Source organism: Mytilus galloprovincialis, chromosome 4 (genome assembly GCF_965363235.1).
Source record: "Mytilus galloprovincialis chromosome 4, xbMytGall1.hap1.1, whole genome shotgun sequence".
NCBI classification, from domain to species: domain Eukaryota; kingdom Metazoa; phylum Mollusca; class Bivalvia; order Mytilida; family Mytilidae; genus Mytilus; species Mytilus galloprovincialis.
The window spans coordinates 13,121,131-13,133,791 of record NC_134841.1 but is presented as its reverse complement, the minus strand read 5'-3'; the positions used below and the strand labels follow the sequence as shown (position 1 = coordinate 13,133,791).

Genomic DNA, 12,661 nt, shown 5'->3' with positions numbered 1-12,661 from the left:
TTTGCAGACTTTAAAATTGGGAAAAGCATCAGGTAATGACTCAATTAGTCATCAAATGTTAAAAAAGACAAGTTATACTGTCAGTGTACCCTTATCATTGTTATTTAATTTGTCATTTGAAAAGGCAGAGTTTCCTAGTCAATGGAAAACAGCTATTGTCATGCCGTTATTCAAAACCGGAGACAAATCACTGATTTCCAATTATAGACCAATCTCATTAGTATCAGCAGTGGGTAAAGTTTTTGAAAGAATTGTGTTTAAAAATGTATTTAATCACTTAATAGCAAACAATTTATTATACAAATTTCAATCAGGTTTTATTCCAGGTCATTCTACCGTTCACCAGCTAATAGAAATTTACTATAGGATATGCATGTCACTTGATGATCGCTGTATAACATCTCTTATATTATGTGATATCTCGAAAGCTTTTGATAGGGTATGGCATAGTGGCCTCTTAATAAAACTTAAAGCGTATGGTATTGATGGAAATCTATATAAATGGTTTGAAAGTTATATTTCAAATAGAAAACAAAGCGTTTTTGTTTCAAATGCCTATTCGCCTTTTGATAATACAAATGCAGGAGTTCCGCAAGGCTCCGTATTAGGTCCCCTACTATTTCTATTTATGTAAATGACATAGCTGATAATTTGACAAGTCTAACTCGATTGTTTGCTGATGATACATCTCTTTCTTATTCCAGCAATAACCCTTACACTATAGAGGAAGTCTTAAACAGCGATTTAGAACAAATTTCAGTATGGTCTAAAGCTTGGCTTATTAATTTTAACCCTAATAAGACAAAGGCTATGATAATCTCCTGCCATACTTCCCCAGATGATATTGAAATAGAATTTCAAAACCAATTAGTAGAATTTGTCTCCTTTCATAAACACTTAGGGATTACTTTTGATTCCAATGGTAAATTCCATACCCATATAGAAAATATTTTAAAGTGTGCAAGCACAAGATTAAATGTTCTTAAAAAATTGAAATATGTATTGAATAGAAATTATCTTGCTCGTATATATTTAACTTTTATAAGACCCGTTATGGAATATGCATGTGAGTTATGGGATGGTTGTACTCAACAAGAAGCCGACAATTTAGAACATGTTCAGTTAGAAGCAGGGAGGTTAGTAACTGGGGTGCCCGTGTTTGCTAGTCGGGAAGCTATATATTTTGAAACTGGCTGGCAATTACTTGTAGACAGAAGAAAATCCAGAAAGCTCAATATGTTTTATTCTTTACATAATGGGACTGCCCCTGATTATCTCTGTGATTTAATGCCCCCGCTTGTTGGTCAAGTATCTAACTACGATTTGCGAAACAGTAATAATTATGTAGTACCCGGTTACAGACTAGACATAATTAGAAAATCCTTTTTCCCATCCACTACTATTGAATGGAATAGACTTACCCCCGACATACGTACGTCCAAAAATATAAATATTTTTAAACGAAAGATGAAGTCCAAATTGATACAGCCACCTTCCTATTTTAGTTGTGGGGATAGAAAACTTAATATCATTCATACACGTTTGAGAAATATGTGCAGTTCTTTAAATTCAGATTTACATCGTGTTAATATTAAAGCAAATCCGGCATGCAGCTGTGGCCACCCTGTTGAGGATAGTATACACTATTTTTTAGAGTGCGCTTTTCACAACGAAGCAAGAGAAATACTGTTTTCTAAATTAGAACGTTATGCTATATCCATTGAGCTTCTGTTGGCTGGTGACGGTGACCTTTCTTTTCAGCAAAACAAAGACATTTTTGAGTCCGTACAATCTTACATCAGAATAACACAAAGATTTAAAACAATCAATTAACGTTCTAAATTTCTACTTTACAACCTTTCACTCCAGTCCAGTTGTTTCATTATTATTCCTTATTATATTATATTGTATTTTTTTTTCTTTTTATTTCTAATTTTTGTTTGAAGTATGTATTACATGCATTACTACTATGTTTTTTTTTCTTTTTTTCGCCATTATCTAATGTACTTTGTGTTTATATTTATATTGGGAGAGGACGTCTCTAATGTTGTTATAACTTGTGTCCAATCCCTTTTGCTACTTATGCAAATAAAATATGTTTAAACTAATAAACAATAAAACATCAAACAGTATTTTCATACCGAATTGACATTTTTGGAAACATTTACTGACGGGTTTATTTGATAGTGGTTAATTTTTTTTAATTCCATCGGGTTTTTTTAATCGTATTGTTTAAAAAAAGATAACTTGTAAGAAAGAAAAAATGATAGCAGAAATAGTAGAAAAGTGTAACATGATAACTGAGTTCTTCAGATGGAAATTACTAAAGGTATTATATATTGATAAAGTCTTAAAAAAATGATTTAACTGTTGTAAAGGTGGCTGAACTTTAAAAATAATAACATTTATATAATAATTGCGGGGGATTTAAAGACCTCGACATACTGATCGACTGTCGTTTGAATTCAAGAACAACCTGGTTTTTTTTAGTATTCTATAAATACATGTATGGGAAGTACATTCATGCGAATTACTTAATTTTCATAACAAGTTTTAACTCGATGTTTAATATCATTTATGTATTTAATTTAATTATACTCAATTACCGTTCACAAATTAAATATCTCGGCAATATAGCTTTTTCTTTATTGACCGTCTTTAAATTTATTTGCAATAGATAATTTTTAAAGATTTGACCTTCCTTATACATTTGTTATATTAATTCATTTATGTTTTCGCTTAATATTTCTGTTCTATTTTAAACAAAATTACTAATGGAATAGATATTTGACAAAAACAATTTATTTACTCGACAATTATCTACAGTTCGAGAGAGAACATGCACTCTAATAATTTTGATAATACAAAAAATACTTGTTTAACCCTAAAATATAATTACCTTATTTTGCGAAGTGTTGACAATGCATTTTTTTGTGAATACGTTGTTTTTGTTATTTTATCGTTCGTCGAAACGTCAAGTGGAACATATAGTTTCATTTCGTGCATATTCAGGAGAGTTCAACTGTCAGTACATGACGATTAGGGCGAACCCTTAGATTTGGAATTGATAGTCAATAACAAATGCAATTTATGTCTTACATGACATTTATGTTCATATCATACTTTAAAATACGAAAATAATTGAAATTAACGGAAAACTCCCCAATTTTTGAAAAAAAGTGGGAGAGAAAAAAATAAAATTGTCTTGTCCCCAAGTACCTATGATTATACTATGAATATTGATGTGACCAACGGTACTTGGGGACAGGAAAATTAGTTAGGCTCTCCCCCTTTTTTTTTCCAAAATTCCAAAAGGTATTCGTCTGTCAGAGCGCTCGACAAATAGACAACGACACATACATAGACATAGCCATAGACTTAGACATAGACATAGACATATACATAAGCATAGACATAGACATAGACATAGACATAGACATGGTCATAGACATAGACATAGACATATACATAGGCGTAGACATAGACATAGACATAGAGATAGACATGGACATATACATAGACATAGACATAGCCATAGGCATAGACACAGACATAGACATAGGCACAGATATAGACGTAGACATAGACATAGACATAGACATAAACATAGATATAGAGATAGACATGGACATAGACATAGACATAGACAAAAGACATAGATATAGACATAGACATAGACATAGACATAGGCGTAGACATAGACATAGACATAGACATAGACATAGACATAGACATAGACATAGACATGGACATAGACATAGACATAGACATAGGCGTAGATATAGACATATATATAGAAATAGACATATACATAGACATAGACATAAACGTTGATATAGACATAGATATAGATATAGACATAGACATAGACATAGACATAGACGGGGACTAACTGTGCACCACTTATTGCGGACCTGTTTTTGTATTGTTATGAGTTACAATTTATGACAAAAATATGCAAAGACCCATCGAAACAACATCTGATATACAAATTTAATAATACTTTTAGATATTTGGATGATATTTTGGCTCACAATAATGACGACTTCAGTATGTATATTAATGAAATTTATCCTGTTGAACTTACTTTAAATAAAGCTAATACTAACAATGACCACTGCCCTTTTCTCGATCTTGATATTTCTACCACTAATGGAAAGCTGAATACTAAAATTTATGATAAAAGGGATGATTTTTCATTTCCTATCGTTAATTATCCGTTTTTAGATGGTGACGTTCCCTTGTCACCATCTTACGGTGTTTATATATCTCAACTTGTACGATTCGCTCGTGTATGTAACAATGTTTTAGATTTTAACGAGAGAAATTTATGTATTACTGAAAAATTATTACACCAGGGTTTTCGATATTACAAACTAGTCAAAACATTTACTAAATTTTATCATCGGTATAAAGACATCATTCGTAAATATAGCTCAACATGCAGACTTCTAATACGTTCAGGTATTTCACATCCAACTTTTTATGGAAATATTCTTTATAAAGCCCAAAGGTGTCAGTATTCACCTCAGAAACTTACAAAACCTTTGAATAGACTTATTAAGAAGGATATAATTACGATACTGTTGTCAAGTCATTAAAGATTGCATATTTTGGCGTTAATATTGAGTCACTGATAAGGTCTTTGCATCGGAACTAAACACATTTATTCTAAAAACAGTTGTTGGCATGACACGGGTTATGTTCTTCTCATATATGTTATGATGGTACGATACTAAACCCCTAACGGGAAGGATTGTGACTGATGTTCATATGATGAAATCATAATCTTTCAGTCAGTTTAATTGAAGTCTGGAGCTGGCATGTCAGTTAACTGCTAGTAGTCTGTTGTTATTTATGTATTATTGTCATTTTGTTTATTTTCTTTGGTTACATCTTCTGACATCAGACTCGGACTTCTCTTGAACTGAATTTTAATGTGCGTATTGTTATGCGTTTACTTTTCTACATTGGCTAGATGTATAGGGGGAGGGTTGAGATCTCACAAACATGTTTAACCCCGCCGCATTTTTGCGCCTGTCCCAAGTCAGGAGCCTCTGGCCTTTGTTAGTCTTGTATTATTTTAATTTTAGTTTCTTGTGTACAATTTGGAAATTATTATGTCGTTCATTATCCCTGGACTAGTATATATTTGTGCAGGGGCCAGCTGAAGGACGCCTCCGGGTGCGGGAATTTCTCGCTACATTGAAGACCTGTTGGTGACCCTCTGCTGTTGTTTTTTTATTTGGTCGGGTTGTTGTCTCTTTGACACATTCCCCATTTCCATTCTCAATTTTATGTATAGACATAAACACAGACATAGACATAACGCTCAAATTAAAAAAGGTTTAAAAGGCCAAATAGAGGACAAAGTTAACGAGCATTGAGGACCAACAATTCCTAAAAGGTTTGCCAAATACAGCTAAGGTAATCTATTTCTGAGGTAGAAAAGTCTTAGTTTTTCAAAAATTCAAAGCTTTGTTAACAGTTAGTTTATAATTATGAACATATCATTGATAACTCAAGTCAACACAGAAGTGCTGACTACTGGGCTTGTGATCGTACGAAGTTAGGTATTATGAGTGAATAAATCTGGTTAGACAAACGTTATGCCATCGTATAGTCGTTATGTATATTAGAGGTGTCCAAGTATATCAAAATAAAGAATTATCTATTTTATGTATACGGTATTTAAACAGAATGAAAACGCACGATATTATCAGGAAGTTAGTCATAAGAATAACGCATTTGTTTCATGGTTTGATTTCAACAGTGTAATGGAGAATTAGAGCTAAAATTAGAATTGGTCGTTGAAAATGCCGAAATCTGGCTTTTAAAATTCAGAGTATCAACATTTTCATGAATGACGTCATTTTGCAATAAAAAAATGTATAGTAGAAAAATCTGTGGTCAACGTGGCTGCATTCGATAAAAAATATATTTGGGAGAAGAAAATATGTCTCAGTTGCAATAAAATTTTGTAATGTAAATTTAAAGCAAGACATCCGAGATTGCTTGGGAAAACCCAGAGGAGATACAAAGTATTTAACTTCACTTGAACTTCGAAAAAGCTTTTAATCGCCTATAATGTCTTTAACAGTAAATAACACTTGTAGTTTTATAACAGCAACCGCAATTCACGCTATTTTAGGGTCACATTAACTTATCGGATGTCGTTTATTGGAGAATTGTAACAACCTCTTAATAGTCCAAGGCTTTTCTAACATTATCAGATCAAATATTATCATTGATTTTAATTGAATTGATCTAATCAGACTGAGTGCCAAATTGTTTGAACTATTTTTTTTTTATCTATTTGGAAAATAAGAGTATACAAAATGAAAGTAATAGTTTTCTCAGATAGAATCACTTACGTTTGATCAAAGGCTGTAACAAAGGTCAAGACTTGATAACTATAATTTATGGTATATACCCTGATATAGATAATAAACAATTAAAAAAGATTTACAATCAAACTCCACTCTTTGTAAAAATAGCTCACTTGATATATTTATTCATGATAGTTCGACATGAATAATCCTGGGGGTAAAAATGTTTTGTGGGAATGCACCATAAAGTTGTTAACAGTAGACATGTGACAATAGATTACACATGTCGAATTGAAAACAGTCGAGTGTTTTTGGATTGTATATAAAAGTGAATTTACATTTCTGTTGTAAAAGTACAAGGGAAAACTACTGTCTATCAGCCCTACACATTCTTTTTTTTTAGTTGAGTGTAAATATATTATCAGCAAATGCAGTAGTGAAAAAGATACACAAACTTAAAATAATCTGTATAGTGTTGATGTGATCTGTTCAATATTTTTGGTAGTTCATGTTATCCTTTTATATAAGTGAACTAAATTATTCCTTCACTTGCGCTCTATATCGTGTAGGCAAATGTATACCCAACATTATTCTAAATGGTATATTGCTTTGCAATTCCAGCTTATACCTATCGTGTTAAAAAAAAGTTTTGTCGAATGTTTCAAAACATAATGAACTTGAAATATACATAGTGACATCGAAAATTTAAATAAGTAAATTGCCTTAATTTAAACTTCATATTCTCTTAAACAACGAAAATTATTTGGGGTATTTCCCCTTAACATTGACGATAGAGTGAAGTAATTGATGCATTGTGAACATCTATAATATTATAGTTCTATAGTTACGTCACACAATATTATCTATTTATCTAACACAGTCCTTCAAACTTCAAACTAAAGTCTTCATTGCTGAAACAATGACAACTTATCTATACAGCTTTCATACGAATTGCAGCAGTAACTTTTTTTTACGCATGATACATGAAATGAATGTTTTCTCAATCCCCTGACATCCCTCTTCTATTTTAAGCAAATGGTAATGTGAAAAGTAGTTTTGCTTAAAGTAACATTTACAGTTTGTGTGAATTTGTTTTGTTGTTATTGTATATGTTTGTCTGTTTATCGGTTTGTTTTTCAATAAAAAAAATAATTTTGTTTTAGAGGGGGAGGGGGGCTAACTCGTGTAGATTTCCATAAAAACCAAAGACAACTGTTCGGAATTTAAAATTTTAACATGAAGGAGTCTTTAATTGCAGTATAAATACAACAAATGTTCATTTTGTAGATAGTCTTCCGGATAATATAAAATGTATTTGACCACAATATCGGCCACGCTTCATTTCTGATTCTAATGCTCAAACACAATTTATATATTTATATAATGTGCATATAGGGGTATACAATTATTCATCTATCAATTGTTACTGGCTTTCAGTGACTGAAAGTACTATTTGATCAGTATGTTGCAACTTTTGCCTTAAAACAAATGTGTTTCTTGTCAAATTGACGTGTTAAGCTCTTTTCAACTGATGCTAACTGTATCTTCATTTATCATGTCTAGCTTTTACATCATTGTCCCAGGTTAACAGATAGGTCGAGCACCGGGACACGTGTTCAAACCCGTCATAATTTTTATGTGTCTATCCCAAGTCAGGAGCCTGTGATTAAGTATTCGTCTTTTGTTTGTTGTATGACAAAATTTGTTCTTCGTTTATTACATTATCATAGAAAAGTTTGTTTTGTTTTCTCGTTAGCATTGATTCCCTTTTTGTCACACCGGGGACCTTAATAGCTTACTATACGGATTTTTTTTCTCATTCCTGAAGGCCATACGGTGATCTACAATTGCTTACACACATGCCCTTTGGTTTTTCATTGGGTACATTTCCTTTTTCATTCTACAATTGTAATTGTGTTTCCGTGAGGTATGCGAGCTTTACAATAGAGGATCTTTCAGGCTCATTTATTTACTACGAATTGTGTAAACTTCCTCTAAATACTTGTCTGCTTTTACTTTAAAATTTCTTTAGATCATCAACATCAAATTCGGTATTATATTGTTTCAAACAAGACTAAAAAAGTTCAGTTGATGTTGATGCATTAGACGTAGTTACAAAATTTACCATGTGATATGCACGTACTTTCCTGTACTTTTTATGACGTTTCTGAATGACATTTCCTCCAAAATTCATTATCATTAATAGTTTTGGATCAGAACGGTCGCTCAGAACAAGGAGAAGATCATCAGTAAAAGTCTGTTTTCATTGTTGTTTGGTACATATTTGTTTTGTTGCTGTTGTTTATTGAACAGGGTATTCTAGTAAGTGTTTTTTTCCCTGAACTTATATTTTTGTACTTACTTCTGTTCAAATAATGGTTCTCCAATTTTAACTTAAGATGATGCAGTATAATAAGTGACATTTCAATAATAAAAACATGTAATTTAAATCATAATTTGTGAAGAAGAAGAAAAGAGCAAAAATCAACATATTTTAATGAATGCCCTTTGCATATGAATAGATCATATTGAGCTGCTGTAGATTGCAGCTTCAACACGATGTGCTAATACAAAATAAATGTCTATACTTCTACTAAACCTAATTGTCATAATACTTTTACAATACTTTGCTCATTGTTGAAGGCCGTTCGGTGACCTATAGTTGTTAATGTCTGTGTCATTTTGGTCTTTTGTGGATAGTTGTCTCATTGGCAATCATACCACATCTTCTTTTTTATATATATCCCTTTAAGAACAGAATATGTTTGATTAAGTTCCAACATTATAACTCTATAGCCTCTAAATACAAATTATCATGACTAACACCACCGATTGCTGCTGATTGAGGTCTATTAGGGAGTGGTGTTAAGTCTTTTTTACATATCACTTTTATGTCATTGTTTTGTTGTCGTTCGTCTCTTTCTGCCTCTTGAATATCAGTGTAACTGTTATTAACACGATTTATTTTGCTCCTTGGCTTAATTGGCAGTTCATAACGAATTTTTGACCAGAAAAATCTTTTGTCAGGTGATAATACACGTTTACCTATAAGTCTTGATTTCCATGGCTCTTTTTGGAGATTTTGTTTTATGACTTCATTTTCATCATGCCAGATAATATATACAACACGTGGGTGATTCTCACTATTAGCATTATGTTCCATTTCTGCCTGATCTGACTCATAGATTCTCCATGTGTCTGTAAAATAACCAGGAGATAGTAAAACAAAAATACGGCGGGATTGTGTCATTTTTTGTACAAGGTCTTGACCATAATCTTCCCCAACAAGGGCATCACGTAGAGGACAGAAGAATTTGTATTTCTTTTTTCCATTTTCTTCAAGTTTTTTCATAAAAATAGTTTTAATCCATTGTCTCACTTGTATATCCTCTCCGTCAAAACTTAAATATGCATCGTAATGCATTGTTTCGTCTTGATCAACCTTGTAGAGATCACGTGGGTGTATTCTTAAGAAAAGATAAATCAACACTTTGGTTTCATATGGACATCGTCTTGCTGTTATAATACCACCTATGATAACGCCAACAACAACAGTCATAATCACGCTGAATATGATGACAAAATCCGATATGTTGCAATCCAGGCCCTTTTCTGTTACATCTTTAATGACGTGTGTCTTATCATCAGAGGAACACGTGATAGAAGACTCATCAGCTCCATTTGACAAGGCGATCCAATCTGCCATCCATGTCATATTACATTCGCATTGGAAGGGATTTCCACGAACTTTGACTTTGTGAAAAGATAGTTTTTGTATTTCTTTTGGTACGTATTTTAAAGCATTTCCAGAAATGTCTAAGTTGTTAAGATTAACAATTTCCTTCAAAGCTTCTCCATCGATATAGTTAATATTATTATTTGAAACTGTCAAATTATAAATAATGTTACTGTAATTTCGTTTTGTAATTTCAGTAATGCGGTTTCCAGAAAGATATAGCGAAACGTACTGGATATTATCTGACATTGGCGGGAGAGTTTGAGGTAGTTCGCGAAGATTTGCATTCGTGCAATTCATTTCGAGTGTCGATATGTATGGTTTCTCTTGGCATGTGCAGTTTAAAGGACAATTGTCTGTTATATTACAGACAAACTGATCGAGATCCAAGTCGTGCAACAAATCGACATTTGCCAAATGAGGAGGTGAAGCACATCGGTACCGATACTCTTCAACTCTGTAGTAAAGAAAGAATGAAGCGTGCAGATCTCTCACTAATTCATACAGTTTACAATTGCAGAAGTATGGATTGTTTGTGACGTTAACATTGTATGTTAGTAATTCCGTGAGCACACTTTGATCTTCAACCTTGTCTCGGTACATAAAAATGACATCATCAGACATTTCAGAAATCTTATTGAACTGTAGATTCACCAAATACTCGTATGGCTCAACAAGGTTATATGTCCAGTTCATTGTGTTTGTAAATTTTTCGATCAAGTTGTGTTGAATGTCAAACACTAAGTCAATGTCATCGGTTTGAGGTGTTTCTGGTATGTATGGCCATGGTTCAAAGTATGTCATCTGATTGTACGATACATTAACCAATTCAAGTTTCGAGAGATCCTTATGGAAGACGTTGGTGTCTATAAAATTTAACCTATTATTACTCAGATCAAGGATTCTAAGGTTGAAATTGTTCTCGAACACGTCATTGTGTAACGACTCAAGCATATTATCACTACCATACAGCTCTGTTAGAGATGCTTTAAACGACTGGTCAAAAAGACCAACAGGTAATTCAGTTATCTTATTATTGGTAATGTTTATCTTCGCCAAAGCATAAAAGCCATCAAAAGCATCGACTGAAACTGTTGTAAACTCATTGTATGAAATGTCTATATAAGTCGTATCACGGAGGCAGCTGGTTAGGAGCGTTTTTGTTAAAGTTGTGTGGCCTGTCAGTGTTCCTTTATAATCACAACTTTGACCTTGGGTTCTCGATAGCAGTGAAATAAGCAGAAACAAGACGTTCACAGAAGCCATTGTTTCTTGGTTCTGTAAAAAAAATAATAGAATCTGAATGGGCAGTATTTACAAAGTTGGATATGATGAATATGCACTTTTGAGACCTTTTCTAATAATAAAAAAAAACATTTTGTTTATAAAATATGACAGTATCAAACAGATGTCTAAAACTTTAAAAACTTCTAAATGAATAGATATGGATATAAATTTGGTATATTAAGTGATCCGTATGTTAAGTTATTAAGCTTTTCATTTAAAACTTTCTACCTTTGTGTGTAACTTAAATAATCAACTACAGTTTGCAACTCTAGTATAAAATTATAACATATCAGTAGAAATTGCTTACCTTAATTCAGATGTCTCTGAAGAACTGTTAAACTTGAAATACCTGTGTTCCTAAACTATTTATCTTAAGTACTTATTTAAAGAATATACAAGGAAGTCAGTCTGATTGGTTTAGAAAGTAAATAAAGGGTATTTTAATTTAAAGGGAAAACCATATATTTCTTATCAATAGTTCGATTCTAAACATAGACAACCTTAATCTTTACATTTGTCGATGGAGTGATCATAATTAAGTAACATGTCTTGACAAAGGGTAACAAGAAATATTTCAAAACCAAGTGATAACATGAAGAAATAACACATTAACAATCATTCAAAGGCTTTCAATTTAGAAGTATATGATATCAATATATGATATTTGTACTTTTATCTTTAGTTTACACGAGCAAGATTGTTCAAAGGACTAATTTAGTTAAACAAAATTAATACTGGAATACATTCAAATTTATCATATAAGGGTATTGTATTATATTATCATATGGTTATTAAAATGCAAAAACAGTTATTTAACATCAGAAACCTTGAATTTAAATAGGAAAGGCATGTTAACAATATTTCTTTTTCATTTCTTCATAAGCAATTAAACATTATGAAATATATCATACATGCCTATACATCCCAAAAATACACGAAAAAAGCATTGTTTTTGGTCTTTACAATAGAATTATTCAATCCTTGTAGAATGTAGTATAGTTTATTACTAACTATAAATGTAAAAACTATTGAAATCATACGGATGGTCAACTCAGTTCATAAAAAGATTTTACATTTGGAAACATTATAAACGTGCAATTTAGAGAAAAGCAGACTATGGCAAAATCTACTGGAGACGTAAAATGCGTTTAACTGGCAAATATTAAAGGTAAGAAAAATGCTTTTATTCTAGTTTTGAAGATATAAATGTGGTTTGATAAAAATGGTGTTCTTACTAAAAAAAAACAACTGTTTCGTTCGTTTGTCGGATGCTATAGTGGGGAATATTGAAAAGATGCTGAATCGTGAC

General features: G+C 32.0%; 1 protein-coding gene across 1 annotated transcript; it reads right to left on the bottom strand.

Annotated features, from left to right (window-relative positions):
- Positions 1 to 8,963: 8,963 nt before the first annotated feature.
- LOC143071394 (protein toll-like) lies at positions 8,964 to 11,748 on the bottom strand. Its single transcript, XM_076245655.1, has 2 exons — positions 11,660 to 11,748; positions 8,964 to 11,343 (listed from the first exon to the last, which is right to left on the bottom strand). The coding sequence occupies exon 2, from the start codon at positions 11,329 to 11,331 to the stop codon at positions 9,112 to 9,114; it is 2,220 nt and encodes a 739-aa protein (XP_076101770.1). The 5' UTR covers positions 11,332 to 11,343; positions 11,660 to 11,748; the 3' UTR covers positions 8,964 to 9,111.
- Positions 11,749 to 12,661: the final 913 nt, after the last annotated feature.